The 22633-nt window shown below is 39.4% G+C and overlaps 1 protein-coding gene and 1 long non-coding RNA gene across 3 annotated transcripts in view; one reads left to right on the top strand and one right to left on the bottom strand.

Moving 5' to 3' along the window:
* Positions 1–22155, top strand: part of GSTCD (glutathione S-transferase C-terminal domain containing) — a 142155-nt gene extending 120000 nt beyond the window's left edge. Inside the window, exons 9-12 of one of the 2 annotated variants that reach the window (XM_033214916.1) lie at positions 4424–4557; positions 7688–7718; positions 17980–18049; positions 21368–21680. In XM_033214916.1, the coding sequence (XP_033070807.1) occupies positions 4424–4557; positions 7688–7718; positions 17980–18049; positions 21368–21504 (372 nt within the window). In that variant the 3' untranslated portion in view covers positions 21505–21680. Of the gene's footprint in view, positions 1–4423; positions 4558–7687; positions 7719–17979; positions 18050–21367 lie in introns of both variants that reach the window. The other variant, XM_033214917.1, reaches the window with a different exon arrangement.
* Positions 6092–19456, bottom strand: LOC117085743. Its single transcript, XR_004438065.1, has 4 exons — positions 19401–19456; positions 16703–16803; positions 7215–7376; positions 6092–6177 (listed from the first exon to the last, which is right to left on the bottom strand). It is a non-coding gene; the product is annotated as an uncharacterized LOC117085743 (long non-coding RNA).
* Positions 22156–22633: the final 478 nt, after the last annotated feature.

A 22633-nucleotide genomic window follows, 5' to 3' on the forward strand; every position in this document is an offset into this window, starting at 1 on the left:
GTTAATAATTAAGAATGCATTTCTCTTGATAAAGTTAACTTACAAAATAGCCTAAGCCAAGGCACATTGTGAAATTTCAGAACACCAGGGGTGAACAGATTTTCCCAAATGTTTCCACAGAGGGAAAAAAAAAAATAATGATATACAATAATTTATAATCAAAATGCTATCACACTTCTTAATAGTAGTGTGGAAGGCTCAATGACAGTGAAACAGCACGTCGAAAATTCTAGTAGAAAGTTTCTAGTCTCAAATTCTATACCTAGCTGATCCATCAATCTAGTAAAAAAAAAAAAAAAGTAAAATAAAGAAAAATTTGACAGTCAAGGTCTCAAAAAAATGGAAATTGTACGTACCCCTTTTCAGCAAGCTACTAGATAATGTGCTTCATTAAAATAGAAAGTAAATGAGAAAAAGGATTAAGTGGTATCCAATACAAGAGAAAATTTTTTAGTATCATGGGAGAGAGAAGTCTTAGGGCAAGAGCTGGGCAACAGGCACTGAGTCCATATTTTCGTAAAACATCAGAAAGCCCAGGAAAGATGTCTCTAGGAAAGAAAAATGGAGCTGACCACTTATTTGAACATTTTCAAACAGTGGAAAATTATATTGCAGAGCATTTTACAGAGCTTTTGGGTAGAGAACGACTTAGATGTTAAAAAAACAAGCAGATATCCAGCACTCTTCCCTCGGCTGTGAACAGTATATACAAAGCCATGAGAAAAGATGGGAAAAGGTAAGATAGTGTATAAATGTGCATAAAAAGCCAAAAGCTCTTTTCTCCTAGTAGAAAGATAATAAATCATGTCTCATATTTACAAATCAAGAGATATCAATATACATTCATCATGTAGAAAAACAGATTTTCAGGAAGTAAACCAATGAATTGAACAGTATTGACTTTGGTACACAGATTTTCTTTCAGGGGTGTGGCAGTGTGTACAAAAAAAGGGGCTTTTAATATAATTGCTTACCTTTTAGCATTATTTGAATTTTAAAGCTGATTACCTACAATATTGTTGTATGAAAGTTTTAAAAGAGGGGAACAAGAGTACACAGGTGGGACTAGCCTGCTTCTCTGTCTAAGGTATCTATAGTTAAGAATCCTTCTTCGAAAAGCAACGCCAGAGATAATGATTGGGCTGGGGCAAGTTTAGAGATCATTCAGTTCAACCTTCTCCTTTTACAGGTGGAGAATTTGAGGCTACGAGAAAATAAGAGTCACCTAGCAAGTTAATGTGGGAGCGAGGTCTAGAAGTCCAGTCAGTGACTTCCTGTTTACTTCCCATATCTAAAGAAAAGAGTAAATAGAGCATAGAGAACTAAAAAAAGAAGTTTGATTTGAAGTCAGACAGATTGAGTTTAAATTTTGGCTCTTTGTTAAAAAAAAACTTAACAGTTATTTCTCTTACTTGGAACAATATTGACCAGTTTTTGTTTAAGGACTATTTGCTTGTTTTTGTTTGTGTGTTCACATCTCTTGCTCATTTTACTCTAACTTTATTGGGCTTTTTCTTTCTTTTTAGAAGTTTGTTATATATTAAGGATATAAATTTTTTGTTTGTGTTGTAAGTTGTCCGTCTTTTCCCTACTTTGTCATTTGTCTTTTTACTTATGGTTTGGTTTTCTGCCAGTCTCTACTAAAAATACAAAAATTAGCTGGGTGTGGTGGCAGGCACCTGTAATCCCAGCTACTTGGGAGGCTGAGGCAGGAGAATTGCTTGAACTCGGGAGGCAGAGGTTGCAGGGAGTCGAGATCACACCATTGCACTCCAGCCTGGGTGACAAGAGCAAAACTGCATCTCAAAAATAAATAAATAAAAATAAATTTTATTTTGTCAGATTTATTAACCTTACCCCTTATTGCACGTAGATTTTTAGCTTAGTTAGGCATTACATCCCATTCCCCTTGGTTGTGCAGGAATTTACTCATATTTATTGCATTTTAAATCTCTAATGCATTCAAAATTTATTTCTCATGTGTGATGAGAGGAAAAGATCTAAGTTTTAGTTTTTTATATGGCTATCTGGTTAACCAAACATTACTTATTAAAAAGTCCATCTTTTCTCTCTTGAAATACCACCTTTATTGTATGATAAATTTCCATATCAAATGGTTTTTTTGGTCTATATCTCTCTTCATTATTTGCCTGTTATTTCTGAGTTTCATTTGATAACAGTGAAAACTAGGAGTATGTGATGCAGTAAAATCTTTTATTACTAGACAATTACTACATTATCTATAAACTATTGTGTAAATAGTTATTCAAGTTACTTAAATGAATGAAATAAACTCACTTTTTTGCATATAGTGAAAGGAATATGAACCTAAGTAAAGAGAGACTTATAAAAGTAAATTGTCTAAACTCTTTTTTGCTTAGAGCCTGAACAGGGTTTTGTAGAGAAGCTGTCTGATGCATGAGGTCAGGCTTTGAGGTCAGTCTCCTGCCCCTCAGTAGCTGTTTTGTTGTGGGCAAGTTCTTAATTTCCCAAGACTTCATTTCCTCACATCTAAATTGGAGATAATAAAGTCTTTCAGGGATGTTGTGAGCATAGTTCTGAGTGCCATCACCCCACATAGCATAGTGCCAGCACATAAACACTCAGTAAATGTCAGTTTGCTTTCCCTCCAGGGGAAGATGTGTCTATAACTTTTACTATGAAATTTTTCTCCAACTAGACATGAAAATAAGGATTAGCCTGTTTTTTACTCTGAAAAGTTGACTAAAAGGAACATATGAGAAATCAAGGTTATTTACTTTCCCAATTCCCTGTAGTTGTTGCTGCCTTTACTGGATACCAGCCTTCCTAGGCTGTTTTCAGAGTGAAACAGGAAAGGTGGGATGACAGCAACATGGAGATTGTTGACTTCTTTGTGGCTCATGTAAGTCTAGAAGGAGGAGGAGGAATTCAGGAGGACAATTAAGAACAGAGATCAATGGGTGCAGCATACCAACATGGCACATGTATACATATGTAACAAACCTGTACATTGTGCACACGTACCCTAGAACTTAAAGTATAATAATAAATAAATAGATAGATAAATAAAAAAGAACAAAGATCTTGCTTTCCTCTTCCTGATAGAGTATTGTTTTTAGCTTTCCAGTTCAAAAGAGGCATCTGACTTACAATATTTTACGTTCGCTGGGCGCGGTGGCTCACGCTGTAATCCCAGCACTTTGGGAGGCTGAGGTCGGGAGTTCAAGACCAGCCTGACCAACATGCTGGAACCCCATCTCTACTAAAAATACAAAATTAGCCAGGCATGGTGGCACATGCTGCAATCCCAGCTACTTGGGAGGCTGAGGCAGAAGAATTGCTTGAACCCGGGAGGCGGAGATTGCGGTGAGCCAAGATTGTGCCATCGCACTCCAGCCTGAGCAACAAGCAAAACTCTGTCTCAAAAAAAAAAAAAAGTTACTTTCTAAAATTACAGAAAATCTCCTCTTTACCCTAAGAGCCCCTTCCTACCCTGAGGTTGGTGAGGGAAGATTATAATTTATTATAATTTATGTCTGTTCAGAATGAAATGGAGATGTGAGGTTTTTTTTGGTGTTGGTGTTTTTTGTTTGTTTGTTTTGCCAAAATCCAGTAAAGGTTATTCGTCTTTTAGAATCCCTATATCTGATTTTCATTCGGAGTCCTATTTAGGCTTTGTTTGGCCTAAGAATTTTCATAATTATCTCATTTGTAGTAAGATTGTAGTAAGTATAGATATACTTAAGGATATGTGTTTTAAAAACACTTAAAAATCATTTTGAGTTATTTTTATGAGTTATAGAAGCCCCACTCATTATTCTAATTCATAATTTCATTCAATCCTTTTAAAATAAACTCATTGAAAATAGTTCCTGTAACTCATCATTCAATGTTAAGGATTGTTATTATGTGAAAACATCTCAAAAGGCACGACATGATATGACTCAATTAGTTTTAATACAGCCCCGATTAGATTATATTAGTGTGGCATTTGAGGAAGTGTTTTCAAATATATTTTTATTTAATTTTTACAACAGCATTGTGATATGTCAGTATTGTTAACCATCATTTATAGTTGAAGAGATTAAGGACCAAAGAAGCTAAATTGTAAGTGGCTCAGGGTTACACAGCCAACCAAAGTAATAGACTCGAAATTCTCGTTTCGAATCCAGTGTTCCTGGAATGATGCTATAGTTTAGATATCCACTTGTGTTAATTTTTCCACACTAAAATTGCATCCGATTTTCCGTTGAATGAATCCTGTGCTTTATTTGCAATATTCCATGTGTAACCTTTCAAACTTGCTTAGTTTTCGTAATTAATTTATATGTGTAGCTAAGTAGTCCTTTGGTATGGCCAAATGAGAACTATTTAAAAGGCATGAAAATTGCACTGTGAGTTAAGAGGGAACTTAGTGCTAAGGCCTGGTTTTATTTTCTAGGTAGCATTGCATGCTTGTGGAGTGGCAACAGACATGGTGATTGAGCACTGTATCAAAACACGGGCTTCCTTCGTCACATGCCCTTGCTGTTATGGTTTCATTCAGAACACCTCAAAGTTTAATTTTCCAAAAAGGTGAGAAATTTAGTGTTCTACCTAAGACACCAACATGGGTATAAGCCAGGACACAAAACTTGTTTGATATAAAGTTGCAGTGACTTCATTTTGAGCTCATTTTCTCTTTCCACAATGCCAAATATTGTTTATAAATTGTATAAGGAAGAGAAGAACTCCTTTATGTTTGTCCCTGATTTTTCCCCTGGATCCAGTTTTTGCTGAAATTTAGAAGCAAGGCTATCCAGGAGTCAGGCAACTAGAAGTCTATCGGCTTTAGCCCTTCTCTCTGTATTTCTGAATAAATTTAAAACTATAACCGTAATATCTATGAGAGGCAGTCAAGTACAGTAAAGTGTTTAGGACCTGGAAGTATAGTGCCTGGGGGAAAATACTAGCTCCTTATCATTTTATAAGGCAAATTACTTAAACTCTTTTTGCCTTAGTTTTCTCATCTACAAAATGAGGGTTATGATAATAACTACCTCAAAGTTTTTGTGAAAATTTAATATGTGTAAAGCCTTTAGAAGTGGCAATAATAAGTACTCAGTAAATATGAACTGTTGCTAATAATGGTAGTAATGTCACAGAATCTTTGGGGCGTCGCTTTGCCAGCTGGAACCTCTGTGGTTGGTGGCGCCTTTGCCTGAGTTTTGCTTGGGCCTACTGGGCTCATTCCGCTCACTCAGCCTGGAACGCTGCTCTTGGCTTGCACTACCAGCCCAGATCCCACACCTGCCAAGGGTGAGTCAGGTACAGAGTGGTGAGGGGTACATGAATGAGCAAGCACAGGGTCCGGCCACTTCACACAGCCAGGCATGCTGGCTGCTGTGGGGCAGGCATCTCCAGGCACCAGCATGGGTGCTGGCTCCCTGCAAGGCTGCAGCTGGACCAGGTGTACTGCAAGCAGCTTCCACTGTGAGCACTAGGGAACACGGTGGCAACCAGAAGCTTGGAAACGCCAGGAGCCACAGAGCCCCTCAGAGGGTGTCACAGCCCTGGCTAAGGGAGCTCCTATGTCTGGGTTTCCCGAAGGGCCGCATCTCTTCTCTCCTCTCTTCTCTCCTCATGCTTGCAACATGGCGAGTGGGTATATTTGGGGGCAAGGGGGCATGTCAGCCCTGTTTGTGTTACAACTCTTAGTCCTGCCATTTGGCAGTTCCTGAGTTCTTGTCCCAAATCCAGGAAGAATGAGGTACACAGACAATTGGAGGATGAGCAAGGCAAAGGTGCTTTATTGAGCAACAGTACAACTCTCAGGAGATACAAAGTGGGTAGCTCCTCTCCACAGACAGTCACCCCAATGTCTGCTCAGCTCTCAGCCGAGAGGAGACCCACAGAGGGTAGCTTCTCTCCATAGGCAGATCATCCCAATGTCTACTCAGCTCTCAGATGGAAGGAGACCCACAGTGGGTAGCTGCTGTCTGCAGACAGGTCATCTCATCTCATCTCATCTCATCTCATCTCATCATCTCATCTCATCTCTGCAACCCTCAGCAGAGAAGAGATCCAGAGTGGGTAGCTTCTTTCCGCAGGCAAGTCATCCATTGTCTGCCCAAGTCTGGCAGAGTCTGGGGTTTTTATGGACTCCAGAGGGAAGGAAGTGCGTGCTGATTTGTCCATGGGTGGCCATGGGTGGACCTGGAAAAAGCACTATAAGTTCTCACTTTGGTCCACAGAGCTGGCAGCCTAGGCCCCAGCCTTCGGGCCATTCCTCGATTGATGGTGGGGCTTCACCAGGGACCTGTCCCCTTCTACCTAGGAGCCTGTCTGTCTCCTGTTGCCATCAACCTACCATCCATGGTGCCCATGGCACCCAGGCTGTTTGTGCCAAGGAGTGCCTACAGGCCCATGTCAAGCTGCCCTCAGTCCCCCCTTGGCCTCCCTTGTGCTCGTCAGTGCCCAAAGTCCAGAGGCGGCTGAGGCGGGGGTGGGGGCTGGCATGTCAGCACCACCTTGAGTGCACACACATCTGGCCAGGTCACCACAGTGCCTGGGCTTGGCCTCAACATTTGGTGACCTTTACAGTATGTTACTACCACTTCCCGTCTTTTTCACACCTATGTAGATTTACTGACATTTGTTGTCCCATGTCCTTTGAACTGATCTCTTTAAGAAGTTTCTTTGTGAATAAGACCTATCTCAATCACCAAAAATAGAGTTGGGAATTTATAAATAGCATACTGTTTCTACAGTACGTGGAAAGAAGTACTTGTTTCAAACAAACTAATTGACACTAATAAATTTAGTATAAAATGTATAAGTCAATGTTTTTGACTGACTTAAGAGTGAAGGCTATAGCATTAATAAAAGACAATGTTTATGTAATACATGTTTATCTTTATTAGCTATGACAACAGTGATTTCCTGATGTATTAATCACGCCTTTTTAAATTTTCTGATGTTTTATGATTTGCTGATCCTGGAGAGACTGTTCCTCCCAGGGCTAGCCAATTCCTAGAGATAGTAAAGGTCTTATGAACAAGCATACCTTGCATAAGTAAACCAACCAACCCAGAGCCCTTACCTCACAACTACCTCCTTTATCAAACTCTTACTACTTCCAGACCACTATCCCCCTGCCCTACTACCCTAGGGCCAAATATCAAACAAGTAGGAACAGCGCTATGCCTGAGTTCACTGATATTGTTCAAACTAGGCACTCTCAAGCTGCTTACCTCACCTTTTTCTTCCCATGGAAACCTCTGCCTCCTGACCTATACTGGTGTTTCCCCATGTGGCCCTTCATCACATGGCATGCCCCCTCTTCTTGGGAAACTGTGAGTAATAAAGTATCTTTTCAATGGCAGTCCTCTCCTGATCAGTTGCCTGTGCCACATCTGAATAACAGTAAAACCCACATGTTAAAACACCTGGATCTTAGTGTTCCCATGAGGGGTAGAGACAAAAAAAGTGCTTCTCTAACATTGTAAACAATCTGTGGAATAGATTTCTTAAAATTAATAACATATTGATGATATACTTTTCTATCTTCTTATAAAAACATTTCAAACTGGCATAGTTTTTACTTTACCATAGCATTTTATACTTTTTACATACAAAGCCTATTTATATAATTTAGTTTCTTCAAGATTATTTTACTCTTAATATTTAGAATGATGACTAATTCTTTTTTTTTTTTCTATTTCAGTGAGCAATTCAAGAAAACTTTATCATACAAGGTAACCTTAAAAAGATCTAGCTGTCATCCTAATACACTTTTTATTCTTTATATTTTTCCCTCTCATATTTCTAGTGGAGTAAATAATCTATAGCTATAATTGAATAACTCATGAATGTCTAATATGGGTTTCCTTTTCTCTTTCTTTTGAAAATCCAGATTAACTCTTCAAGTAGGTAACAAGATTTGTGAAGGGTCTGAGATTTTAACTCTACTCACAGTCTAACAAGTTAGCCTGCCAGTGGATGCTGGCAGAAGATATGAGACCCCTAAGTCAGAGAAAAAAGACAGTTTGTTGCTCATGGCAGTAGTGGTAGCCACAATACCACTGTTTTCACACTGACTCTCTGCCACCCAATTCCCACAGGACAGAAGCAAATGGGCCAGGTAACACCTGCCCTTTATTCCAGGGGGAGATACTATATATTTTCCAAGGCTGTTTACTCTGCAAACGTGCTTGAAAAGATAATCTATAACAGAGGAAAATTCTTTTGTAAAAGGTCAGATAGTAAATATTTTAGACTATGCTGGCCACAACAAATCTCCAAGTTTTCCTCTTCATTGTCCTTGACATTCTTACTGTTTTTGTTGTTCTTGGTTTACAACTCTTTAAAAATATAAAAACTTTCTTAACTCACAAGCCACACAAAAACTGGTCATAGGCTAGACTTGGCCTGTGGGCCAAACCTTGCTGACTACTGGTCTGGAACAACGACAGTCTGCTTGTAAAATATGAAGAAACACAAGAGACCCACAGAGAATTGTCTTCCAAAACTAGTCAGAACACATATAGTTTTTAGTCACCAATCTGATCAAAACAGTTTCTAGCTTCCTAAACATCACCACTATCCACTTAACTAGTCAATAGCGTGATATAATACAATTTAAGTAATGATAATATTTGAGAAAAATATATAAATAATTCCATTAGAAGTTGATAAATTCATTTGGATTCTTAGTTAATGCTACTTTTTGCACGGACTCACTAAAAACATAGACTCATTTTACATACCAGCTCCTATATTTTAGGACTTTTACTTTCTCTTCCATCAAATAGTTGAAATATAGTGAGGTATAGTGACCTAAAAATGTTCATTGTTACCACCTCAGCAGCTGTATCTCCTTCATTCCTGCTTTATAACTCAAATGTCCACTTCCAACTCTGTCTCTTACCACCTTACGTGCTACTCACACCTTCCTCCCTTCCTACCAACCCCGCACCCTGTACAAATATACACAGATATGGACGGGGAGAACCTTTAGTGTTCATGCTTTCAGCCAAAACCACAACATTGCTGGCCTTCGCCTACTAGATTAAAAGTTTACATATTTTAGGAAATATATGATTTTGGAGGAAACATTAGGAACCAAGAAACTTTATTTGCATAGCATTCAGAACATCTCACCTTTCTCTCACAAGGCTATGCCAATAAAGTAGAAAATAAATAGGGAAAACAGGCCAGGTGCAGTGGCTCATGCCTGTAATCCCAGCACTTTGGGAGGCCAAGGCAGGCAAATCACTTGAGAACAGAATTCAAGACCAGCCTGACCAACATGGTGAAACCCCGTCTCTACTAAAAATACAAAAATTAGCTGGGCGTGGTGACACACACCTGTAATCTCAACTGCTCAGGAGACTGAGGCACGAGAATTGCTTGAGACCAGGAGGCAGAGGTTACACTGAGCTGAGATTGTGCCATTGCCCTCCCACTCCAGCCCGGGTGACAGAGTGACACTCTGTCTCAAGAAAGAGAGAGGAGAGGACAGGAGAGGAGAGGAGAGGAGAGGAGAGGGAAGAGGAGAGGAAAAGAAAGGTCATGTCACTAGGGAGTGCCGGAAAATCGGTGCTGGTCAGCTGCTGCAGCCCGACCAGCGAGAGCTGAAGCAGGGCGAGGCATCGCCTCACCTGGGAAGCGCAAGGGGGAAGGGAATCCCTTTTCCTAGCCAGGGGAACTGAGACACACAACACCTGGAAAATCGGGGAACTCCCACCCCAATACTGCACTTTAAGCAAACGGGCACACCAGGAGAATATATCCCACACCTGGCCGGGAGGGTCCCATGCCCACCGAGCCTCCCTCATTGCTAACACAGCAGTCTGCGATCTAACAGCAAGGCAGCAGCGAGGCTGGGGGAGGGGCGCCCACCATTGGTGAGGCTTAAGTAGGTAAACAAAGCCACTGGGAAGCTCGAACTGGGTGGAGCTCACAGCAGCTCAAGGAAACCTGCCTGTCTCTGTAGACTCCACCTCTGGGGACAGGGCACAGCTAACAACAACAAAACAAAAAAAAGCAGCAGGAACCTCTGCAGACGCAAACGACTCCGTCAGCTTTGAAGAGAGCAGTGGATCGCCCCACACGGAGGTTGAGATCTGAGAAGGGACAGACTGCCTGTTCAAGTGGGTCCCTGACCCCTGAGTAGCCTAACTGGGAGACATCCCCCACTAGGGGCAGTCTGACACCCGACACCTCACAGGGTGGAGTACACCCCTGAGAGGAAGCTTCCAAAGTAAGAATCAGACAGGTACACTCGCTGTTCAGCAATATTCTATCTTTGGCAACCTCTGCTGCTGATACCCAGGCAAACAGGGTCTGGAGTGGACCTCAAGCAATCTCCAACAGACCTGCAGCTGAGGGTCCTGACTGCTAGAAGGAAAACTATCAAACAGGAAGGACACCTATACCAAAACCTCATGAGTACGTCACCATCATCAAAGACCAGAGGCAGATAAAACCACAAAGATGGGGAAGAAGCACGGCAGAAAAGCTGGAAATTCAAAAAATAAGAGCGCATCTTCCACTGCAAAGGAGCGCAACCCATCGCCAGCAACGGATCAAAGCTGGTCAGAGAATGATTTTGACGAGATGAGAGAAGAAGGCTTCAGTCCATCAGACTTCTCAGAGCTAAAGGAGGAATTACGTACCCAGCGCAAAGAAACTAAAAATCTTGAAAAAAGAGTGGAAGAATTGATAGCTAGAATAATTAATGCAGAGAAGGTCATAAATGAAAGGACAGAGATGAAAACCATAACACGAGAAATACGTGACAAATGCACAAGCTTCAGTAACCGACTCAATCAACTGGAAGAAAGAGTATCAGCGATTGAGGATCAAATGAATGAAATGAAGCGAGAAGAGAAACCAAAAGAAAAAAGAAGAAAAAGAAATGAACAAAGCCTGCAAGAAGTATGGGATTATGTAAAAAGACCAAATCTACGTCTGATGGGGTGCCTGAAAGTGAGGGGAAAATGGAACCAAGTTGGAAAACACTCTTCAGAATATCATCCAGGAGAACTTCCCAACCTAGTAGGGCAGGCCAACATTCAAATTCAGGAAATACAGAGAACGCCACAAAGATACTCCTCGAGAAGAGCAGCCAAGACACATAATTGCCAGATTCACCAAAGTTGAAATGAAGGAAAAAATCTTCAGGGCAGCCAGAGAGAAAGGTCGGGTTACCCACAAAGGGAAGCCCATCAGAGTAACAGCAGACCTCTCGCAGAAACTCTCCAAGCCAGAAGAGAGTGGGGGCCAATATTCAACATTCTTAAAGAAAAGGATTTTCAACCCAGAATTTCATATCCAGCCAAACTAAGTTTCATAAGTGAAGGAGAAATAAAATCCTTCACAGATAAGCAAATGCTTAGAGATTTTGTCACCACCAGGCCTGCCTTACAAGAGACCCTGAAGGAAGCCCTAAACATGGAAAGGAACAACTGGTACCAGCCATTGCAAAAACATGCCAAAATGTAAAGACCATTGAGGCTAGGAAGAAACTGCATCAACTAATGAGCAAAATCACCAGTTAATATCATAATGGCAGGATCAAGTTCACACATAACAATATTAACCTTAAATGTAAATGGACTAAATGGTCCAATTAAAAGACACAGACTGGCACACTGGATAAAGAGTCAAGACCATCAGTCTGCTGTATTCAGGAGACCCATCTCACATGCAGAGATACATAGGCTCAAAATAAAGGGATGGAGGAAGATCTACCAAGCAAATGGAGAACAAAAAAAAGCAGGGGTTGCAATCCTAGTCTCTGATAAAACAGACGTTAAACCATCAGAGATCAAAAGAGACAAGGCCATTACATAATGGTAAAGGGATCAATTCAACAGGAAGAGCTGACTATCCTAAATATATATGCACCCAATACAGGAGCACCCAGATTCATAAAGCAAGTCCTTAGAGACTTACAAAGAGACTTAGACTCCCATACAATAATAATGGGAGACTTCAACACTCCACTGTCAACATTACACAGATCAACGAGACAGAAAGTTAACAAGGATATCCAGGAATTGAACTCATCTCTGCACCAAGAGGACCTAATAGACATCTATAGAACTCTCCACCCCAAATCAACAGAATAAACATTCTTCTCAGCACCACATCACACTTTTTGCAAAATTGACCACATAATTGGAAGTAAAGCACTCCTCAGCAAATGTAAAAGAACAGAAATTATAACAAACTGTCTCTCAGACCACAGTGCAATCAAACTAGAACTCAGGACTAAGAAACTCAATCAAAACCGCTCAACTACATGGAAACTGAACAACATGCTCCTGATTGACTACTAGGTACATAACGAAATGAAGGCAGAAATAAAGATGTTCTTTGAAACCAATGAGAACAAAGATACAACATACCAGAATCTCTGGAACACATTTAAAGCAGTGTGTAGAGGGAAATTTATGGCACTAAATGCCCACAAGAGAAAGCAGGAAAGATCTAAAATTGACACTCTAACATCACAATTAAAAGAACTAGAGAGGCAAGAGCAAACACATTCAAAAGCTAGCAGAAGGCAAGAAATAACTAAGATCAGAGTAGAACTGAAGGAGATAGAGACACAAAAAACCTCCAAAAAATCAATGAATCCAGGAGTTGGTTTTTTGAAAAGATCAACAAAATTGACAGACCGCTAGCAAGACTAATAAAGAAGAAAAGAGAGAGGAATCAAATAGACGCAATAAAAAATGATAAAGGGGATATCACCACCGACCCCACAGAAATACAAACTACCATCAGAGAATACTATAAACACCTCTACGCAAATCAACTAGAAAATCTAGAAGAAATGGATAATTTCCTGGACACTTACACTGTTCCAAGACTAAACCAGGAAAAAGTTGAATCCCTGAATAGACCAGTAGCAGGCTCTGAAATTGAGGCAATAATTAATAGCCTACCAACCAAAAAAGTCCAGGACCAGATGGATTCACAGCTGAATTCTACCAGAGGTACAAGGAGGAGCTGGTACCATTCCTTCTGAAACTATTCCAATCAATAGAAAAAGAGGGAATCCTCCCTAAATCATTTTATGAGGCCAACATCATCCTCATACCAAAGCCTGGCAGAGACACAACAAAAAAGAGAATTTTAGACCAATATCCCTGATGAACATCGATGCAAAAATCCTCAATAAAATACTGGCAAACCGGATTCAGCAGCACATCAAAAAGCTTATCCACCATGATCAAGTGGGCTTCATCCCTGGGATGCAAGGCTGGTTCAACATTCACAAATCAATAAACGTAATCCAGCATATAAACAGAACCAAAGACAAGAACCACATGATTATCTCAATAGATGCAGAAAAGGCTTTTGACAAAATTCAACAGCCCTTCATGTTAAAAACGCTCAATAAATTCGGTATTGATGGAATGTACCTCAAAATAATAAGAGCTATTTATGACAAACCCACAGCCAATATCATACTGAATCGGCAAAAACTGGAAAAATTGCCTTTGAAAACTGGCACAAGACAGGGATGCCCTCTCTCACCACTCCTATTCAACATAGTGTTGGAAGTTCTGGCTAGGGCAATCAGGCAAGAGAAAGAAATCAAGGGTATTCAATTAGGAAAAGAAGAAGTCAAATTGTCCCTGTTTGCAGATGACATGATTGTATATTTAGAAAACGCCATTGTCTCAGCCCAAAATCTCCTTAAGCTGATAAGCAACTTCAGCAAAGTCTCAGGATACAAAATTAATGTGCAAAAATCACAAGCATTCTTAAACACCAGTAACACACAAACAGCCAAATCAGGAATGAACTTCCATTCACAATTGCTTCAAAGAGAATAAAATACCTAGGAATTCAACTTACAAGGGATGTAAAGACCTCTTCAAGGAGAACTACAAACCACTACTCAGTGAAATAAAAGAGGATACAAACAAATGGAAGAACATACCATGCTCATGGATAGGAAGAATCAATATTGTGAAAATGGCCATACTGCCCAAGGTTATTTATAGATTGAATGCCATCCCCATCAAGCTACCAATGAGTTTCTTCACAGAATTGGAAAAAACTGCTTTAAAGTTCATATGGAACCAAAAAAGAGCCCGCATTGCCAAGACAATCCTAAGTCAAAAGGACAAAGCTGGAGGCGTCACGCTACCTGACTTCAAACTATACTACAAGGCTACAGTAACCAAAACAGCATGGTACTGGTACCAAAACAGAAATAGAGACCAATGGAACAGAACAGAGTCCTCAGAAATAATACCACACATCTACAGCCATCTGATCTTTGACAAACCTGAGAGAAACAAGAAATGCGGAAAGGATTCCCTATTTAATAAATGGTGCTGGGAAAATTGGCTAGCCATAAGTAGAAAGCTGAAACTGGATCCTTTCCTTACTCCTTATACGAAAATTAATTCAAGATGGATTAGAGACTTAAATGTTAGACCTAAAACCATAAACACCCTAGAAGAAAACCTAGGTAGTACCATTCAGGACATAGGCATGGGCAAGGACTTCATGTCTAAAACACCAAAAGCAACGGCAACAAAAGCCAAAATTGACAAATGGGATCTCATTAAACTAAAGAGTTTCTGCACAGTAAAAGAAACTACCATCAGAGTGAACAGGCAACCTACAGAATGGGAGAAAATTTTTGCAATCTACTCATCTGACAAAGGGCTATTATCCAGAATCTACAAAGAACTCAAACAAATATACAAGAAAAAAACAAACAACCCCATCAAAAAGTGGGCAAAGGATATGAACAGACATTTCTCAAAAAAGACATTCATACAGCCAACAGACACATGAAAAAATGCTCATCATCACTCGCCATCAGAAATGCAAATCGAAACCACAATGAGATACCATCTCACACCAGTTAGAATGGCAATCATTAAAAAGTCAGGAAACAACAGGTGTTAGAGAGGATGTGGAGAAATAGGAACACTTTTACACTGTTGGTGGGAATGTAAACTAGTTCAACCATTATGGAAAACAGTATGGCAATTCCTCAAGGATCTAGAACTAGATGTACCATATGACCCAGCCATCCCACTACTGGGTATATACCCAAAGGATTATAAATCATGCTGCTATAAAGACACATGCACACGTATGTTTATTGCGGCACTATTCACAATAGCAAAGATTTGGAATCAACCCAGATGTCCATCTGTGACAGACTGGATTAAGAAAATGTGGCACATATACACCATGGAATACTATGCAGCCACAAAAAAGGATGAGTTTGCGTCCTTTGTAGGGACATGGATGCAGCTGGAAACCATCATTCTTAGCAAATTATCACAAGAAGAGAAAACCAAACACCGCATGTTCTCACTCATAGGTGGGAACTGAACAATGAGATCACCTGGACTCGGGAAGGGGAACATCACACACCGGGGCCTATCATGGGGAGGGGGGAGGCGGGAGGGATTGCATTGGGAGTTATACCTGATATAAATGATGAATTGATGGGTGCTGACGAGTTGATGGGTGCAGCACACCAACATGGCAGAAGTATACATATGTAACAAACCTGCACGTTATGCACATGTACCCTAGAACTTAAAGTATAATGAAAAAGAAAAAAAAGAAAAAAAAAAAAAAGGAAAAGGAAAGAAAAGAAAAAAGAACTTGGGAATACAAAAACTAGACCCCTGTTTCTAATTCCTTCTTGAGTGATGCTAGTTAAACCAAACAATGAGAGGATGTATGGAAAAAATCAAGGGTGGTGAAGAGATAGGCTGCCCATGGTCTCCTGACTAGAAAAGAATGTAAAATTTCTACAGTAGGGACGGGGTACACAGAGTCTTTCAGAAAGCAGAAACTCCCCAGTACACCAGTCATAACCTTTATCTTCTCTTTCTCCAACACTCCCTAAAGCTGCTTGGCCTTTTGAAGGCCTCAGTACTTTGTGCCAAAGTACCTTGAGACTCACTTAGGAAGTGTTTTTCTCTACAGTTCAATTTAGACAGCAACCTTTACTGAGTACCTACCATGTACCTTGCCCTTTCAGAACTTGATTTTGACCCAAGAGAAGAACATACACACAAATAATTCCACTAAAATATGGTGAGACTTATCAGTACAAGAGAACTGAATCTTATCTGAGGTTGCGATTGCCTTGACATTACCGTTATATAAAATGAATCTTAATTTGCAAACATCATGAGGACAAAGTGCACACTGTTTCTTCAAGTCATGTAATTCTAAATTATCCTTCTCTCCCTTCATTGATGCCTGTTAGTTTGTGTGGAATTAAAGTTATTAATTGAAACCATTTTATTAGTTTCTCACCCACTGTCATGAAATTTTATAGTTAGCATTAATTTTTTTTTAAAACATACAAGTTGAGACAAAGATATCCCTTTTAAAAAACCAACATTGCCACAGTCATTTCACTTATTAAAAATGGAGGCTTCAAATTTAATGTACAGAATACTAAAGGAACAAATGATGAATCTGAGTTTAACCTGTTTGCTAAGCTGACAGGTGAGATTATGTATACCCTTAGAAACAACAGCTGTTCTGAATGAACAGTTGTCGTGGGATCATTGCTTCATTTCGACTCTGCCTAATCACTCACTTTTGGCTACATGCAGATTTAAGAGTACTGTGCAAAATCATCAACTCTGATTTTAAAGCCTTCTTTTCTTTTTTCATTAATCCACTCTTTCCTAAGATTGTTAAGCAGAAGTAATAATCAGGTGCTTACCTCAGGCTGTCTTTACAGTTTGTCTTAAAGCAGAAAGGGATACACTTCTGCAGCCTTTTGGAGTGACGGAAAGAGATTCAGGCTTCTCTCCTCTAAAAGGACTGAGTGAAGGGAAGAGTCAGGACAAGTCAAGAACTAGCTACCACCCTGCTGGATATCCCAGAAAACTACAGAAGCCACACAGTGATCTGCATTGCTTCCTTTTCCTCTGATAGAATGAAAAGCCACTTAGCAGGCCAGGTGCAGTGCCTCATGCCTGTAATCCCAGCATTTTGGGAGGCCAAGGCGGGCAGATCACAAGGTCAGGAGTTCGAAACCAGCCTGGCCAACATGGTGAAACTCTGTCTCTACTAAAAAAAAAAGTGAATACAAAAATTAGCCAACATGGTGGCATGCACCTATAGTGCCAGCTACTCAGGAGGTTGGGGCAGGAGAATTGCTTGAATCCAGGAGACGGAGGTTGCAGTGAGCCAAGATTGCACCACTGCACTCAAGCCTGGGCAACAGAGCAAAACTCCATGTCAAAAAAAAAAAAAAAGAAAAGCCACTTACACTTAGCAAGACTGCCTGGAACCACATTCCAGAGTTTCAAATAAATTTTATAAAAGAAAAATATAAGTGAATTTTTGGTCTTTTAATTTAACACATTATAATAGCAAAATGTAACCATATTTTTATATTTCAGCTAAAAGCAACTGGGCAAAATGACCCTGAGAATTTTTTGTGCCTCTATTCTTAAGAACTACATCTGGGCCGGCTGAACATGGTGGCTCATGCCTGTTAATTACAAGACTTTGGAAGGCCAAGGCGGGCAGATCACCTGAGGCCAGGAGTTCCAGACCAGCCTGGCCAACATGGTGAAACCCCGTCTCTACTAAAAAATAAAAATAATTAAAAAAATAAAAAAAATTAGCCAGATGTGGTGCCATGTGCCTATAGTCCCAACTACACGGAGGCTGAGGCATGAGAACCACTGGGAGTCTGGTAGGCAAAGGTTGCAGTGAGCCGAGATCACACCACTGCACTCCAGCCTGGGCGACGGTGAGACTGTCTCAAAACAAAACAAAAAAATACAGTGTACTTGAAGGGAAGAAATTATTAAGTAGCATCTTCTGAAAGTTTGCTTTTTTCAAAAATACTATTTGTGCAGTACTTTATTCAATTAAACAATGTTGAACTCCAGAAAAATGAGGTTTTTTTTTTTTTTGGATGGTTGTTTTTATAACTTTGAAGCAGAAGATAAAAATAAACCCACATTCTATTGCTTTTTCTTTTAGGAACACATGATTCTGTGCAGATTTGCAGACCAGACAGCTGTCCAGCTCCCACCCCAACGAAGGCTCATAGGTGTGTGTTTTCACAGAGCAGCTGTTGAGTGTATTATGCACAATATGACTGGGAGTGATTGGACCAAGTCTATATGGGAAAAATTTAGCAATATGAAGTATATTTTTCAATGAGAAACTAAATATGTTCTTCCCCAAAAAACTTAATTCATATTGAAAAGGGTATTGTAACTATAACATTTTATCCTATTTTGGTTAACTTTAATACTTTTAAATGTATTTTGAATGTTTGTACATTGAGTAGCATTCTTACATTAAATCTCTTATTGTTATGAACAAACTGCAAGATCTATCAAAAACCACGAAAGAAAATAATAAAGATTAAAAAATCAACTATATACACCAAAATTGATGCATTATAAAATGTATACACAGGGATGATAATGTTCTTTCTCAGGAAAAAGGATACTTGTGTATCATTTATCATAGACCAATTTGTTTGACAATATTAAACATTACCTAAGTTGGAAGACCACAGAAGCATTTCAAGTTTAATAAGTAATTGATTTATTGAAGACTTAACTTTAGAAAAAGAAATCACATTTAAAAGAATAATAGCAGTTAATAGTTATACATTTAAGCACTGAGCTAAATGCTCTCGCCTGTTATCTCGGTAAATTCTTACAAATATACATATGGGGTAGTACTATTATTTACATTTTAATGATAAGAAAACTGAGACAAAAGCTTGCCTGGGGTCCTTCATCTGGTAGATGATGTAGCTATACTATGAACCCAAATTATTTGATTCTGGACATGAAGTTTTTGTCCACTTTAGTTACTACTTCCCAGCATACTGGTGTCACATCAGAGTTTAAGATAAGTGGGTTCAGCCAAAACTAATCTTAAAATTATTCAGAGAAGCCCAACATTGGACATCATTATATTTTTTCTCTAAATTTCCAATGTAGCCCCTTTTCCTCCATGATATACTAGAAGACAGATTGTTGTTTCTTTGGCTGAGCACCAGATGAAGCTGTTAGCTTACATTCAGAGACCAAGTTGTATGAAAAATAGTTATCTTTAAACTCCAAAATCAAAGGCAGCATAGCAAGATGCTCACACTTGGTGACCTGAGACCTGAGACTGAAGGAGTAAGTGATTCCTTCTCTTTCTCACTGTCTGCAGCATAAACATTTGGAAATAACTCATTCTCTCCTGCCTGCAACCTCTGTATTTCAATGCCTTTCCTTCTTGCTCCTCCTGTTCCCATCTCCAACACTTTGAGTTAATCAAACATACATTTGATGAGACTCCATTCACTAGACCCATGTCTTAGTCTGTTTTGCACTGCTTTAACACAGTACCATAGACTGGGTAATTTATAATGAACAGATTTTTATTTTACTCACATTTCTGGAGGCTAGGAAGTCCAAGATCAAGGGGCTGGCATCTGGTGAGGGTCTTCTTCCTGCATCATAACATGATGAAAGGCATCACATGGCGAGAGAGAGAGAGCAAGAGAAGGCTGAACTTGTCCTTTTATAAGGAGCTCACACTCTAGATAATGAACCCACTACCATGATAATGGTATTAATTCATTCACTCCACCCTCTTGGCCTAATCACCTCACATTAGGCCCCACTTCCTAACACTATTGCATTGGGGATTCAATTTCCAACACATGCTTTCCAGAGAATACAGTCAAATGATAGCAATCCAATGAAGACATAATTAGTGTGGTGGATGGATGGGTATATGGTAGATGTGTGTTTTAGGTATCAAACTAAAGGGGAGTAGCTGGCAGGGAAGTTGCTAGAGTGGCGGGGGGCGGGGGCATTTGGCAATGGGAAGAACGGGGAATCACATTGAGAGAAAGCTGTCACGTCTACACCTCTGCTTTACACAGGACATTCCTGTGTTCTGCGAACATTTTTAGGAAACTCCCCAGGCCCACAAAGGTAGACTACCAGCAGTTAAATTTCAGTTGTAGAGACACTTCAACATGTGAAAACATGAAATTCTTCTACATAATGGAAAAGGAAAAATTAACTGGACTGGGACCAAAGCCAAGGGTAAATGAGCTGCAATGTAAACCCTGGGTGGGTACTTAAGGAATGTAGAGCATCCCATTCTGACAGAGTGTGTTTCATTTTAAACTAAAAAGTAGATGGGAGAAACATTTACAGATGTCTTAAAGGAAAGACAATATTTTAAGGGAAAAAAAGGAATGTCAGCCATAAGGCTGTTAATGAAGAAGGGATGATTTTGCCTAAATGGAATTCTAGACATCTCTTTTTATATCATTTCTAACACAGTTTATTCTTTGTGGAATGGGCCCTTTTAAGGAAAATGTACAAAATAAGCATTTTAAGTGTGAGTTTCTCATTGCTAATTCTTACCTACTGATTTCACCTTCCACTGTTTTTTTCTGTGAGGATTCTGTTGTTCACAGAACTTTCCTATTTTGGTGATCTGTCTTCATTTCTGAAGTTGTTTAATTTATCAGTTTCCACTGTCATTCAGTGTTGACACATTATTATAATTGTTTAGGAAAAATCGAATGAAGTTCTACATAGTCAGTGATCTTTTTCCAGGAGGATGAAGAAGCTTATATATTGAATTTAGAGCAATTGAAAGTATAAAAGCAAATCATGGCTTTGAATATATTCAGCCCCAAATCATTTTTCCCAAGCTACTTTTAAAGTTTGTGTTTGCCAAAGGAAAACAAATTAACTGCTTTACTTGCCAGTCAAGTTTCCTCTTTTGTCTTCCAAAGATTGTAAAGGAAATACAATACCACTATTTTATAGATGTACAGGAGGTCGGAAAATTAAGAGTATACTACACTCAACATTATATTTCCACCTGAAATAAAAGGCATGTAATTGAGAATTTTCTCAAATATTTTTCATTTCTCACTTCTTTATAGCCCTAAAAAACTTCAGCTGGAAAAGCTCACACCCCTTAATCAGCATGTTATTTTAAATATTCTTAAAGGCAGATTTTTTTTCCCACAACTTTACAGATAATGTAGTTTTACAGGGAAAGCAGAGAAAAGGTCTTTAAATGTATTTTTAACCAAAGTAGGAAATACAGTCTGAGGCTCTAATTTGAGATTTGTTTATAAATACATTTGAAAAGGTTAACATTCTTTAAATTATTAGCAGAGGCAAATATATGAAATGCCATGTTTTTGTCACCATCGTCTTTCCACACCGATCAAGAATTAGATTGAAAGAAACTAAACAAGACTTAAGGGTACAAAGCATGCTCCATAGTACCTGCAGATTTTGTCACTATATAAATTCCCTTAAACAAACTGAAATTGTCCTGCTAGTGAAAGAGTGTCTCATGATACCATCTGACTGTATTTCAGGAAAACAGTGCATGTGCTTGGTGGATCTGGATCGAGCAAGAGCTGCAGAAGAATGTGGCTACTCCGTTCAAGTGATATCCATGGAGCCAGAGAGCTGCTCTCCCAAAAATAACATGATTGTGGGAGTCCCCATTTAAAATGAGACATTCACATTTGATATTTTGCCATCCGTCTTCACGTTGGATGCCCAGTGGCATTCAGGAGGTTCTTGGCATAACTAGGAAACAGCATTAGCCATCTTGAACCTATTGTGCTCAGGAAGGACAGCAATAGGAAAATCTTGGAAGAAAGGCTCCCTGCAAAGCATCACAAATGCTCTTACAATGTATGATTAAAGGACTGCTGGTTTTCATAGTGAGAATCCCCTGAAGTCTCGGCTGCCAAAAGAATAATACCAGTGGAGGTTCCATCACAGGAATAACAATTTCCTTCTCACTTCACAAGCTCTTCTGATCTTGCCAATGTGATGTTTAATTCAAAACAGCACACTTACAGCCTTTATTTTATACTTACTTAGATATTCACATGGGGACTGAAAGTAGACTCAGTAGAGTTTTTTTAAATATATTTTTAACAACTGTACTTTTTCTATCACCTTAAAAAAATCTAGTCAGGTAATTATAGTTATTTTTAAGCTGGGGTTAGTTGAACTTGTATAGCATTTAATATACTCCTTTTAAATATATTTCTGCCAGGCATGGTGGCTCATGCCTATAATCCCAGCACTTTGAGAGGCCAAGGTAGGAGGATCATTTGAGCCCAGGATATTGAGACCAGCCTGTGCTACAAAAAAATCAAAAAAATGAGGTGTGAGGATCACTTGAGCCCAGGAGGTCAAGGCTGCAATGAGCCATGATAGCACCACGGCACTCCTGCCTGGGTGACAAAGCGAGACCCAGACTCACGAATGAATGAATGAATGAATGAATGAATGAATTTCCCATAAATTACCAAATGAGACCATCAGTGGTTCAAATTATTAAATAATTGCAATAAATTTCCTATTATGGGAATGTGGAATTTGAGGGTCCAGTATTTTCAGGACCTTGGCCTAGATTCTTTTCAATTCAAAGATGAGTTGCAAAAGACATAATGTTTTGCCTATGGAAGTAAATCATCTAGAAGAAAAAGATTAAAGAATTAGTTAAGCTTTTTTTTTTCTTTTTTTTGAGACAAAGTTTCGCTCTTGTTGCGCAGGCTGGAGTACAATGGCACGATCTTGGCTCACTACAACCTCTGCATTCTCCTGCCTCAGCCTCCCCAGTA

This window comes from Trachypithecus francoisi, unplaced genomic scaffold (assembly GCF_009764315.1).
Source record: "Trachypithecus francoisi isolate TF-2019V2 unplaced genomic scaffold, Tfra_2.0 Lachesis_group1, whole genome shotgun sequence".
Lineage (NCBI taxonomy): Eukaryota > Metazoa > Chordata > Mammalia > Primates > Cercopithecidae > Trachypithecus > Trachypithecus francoisi.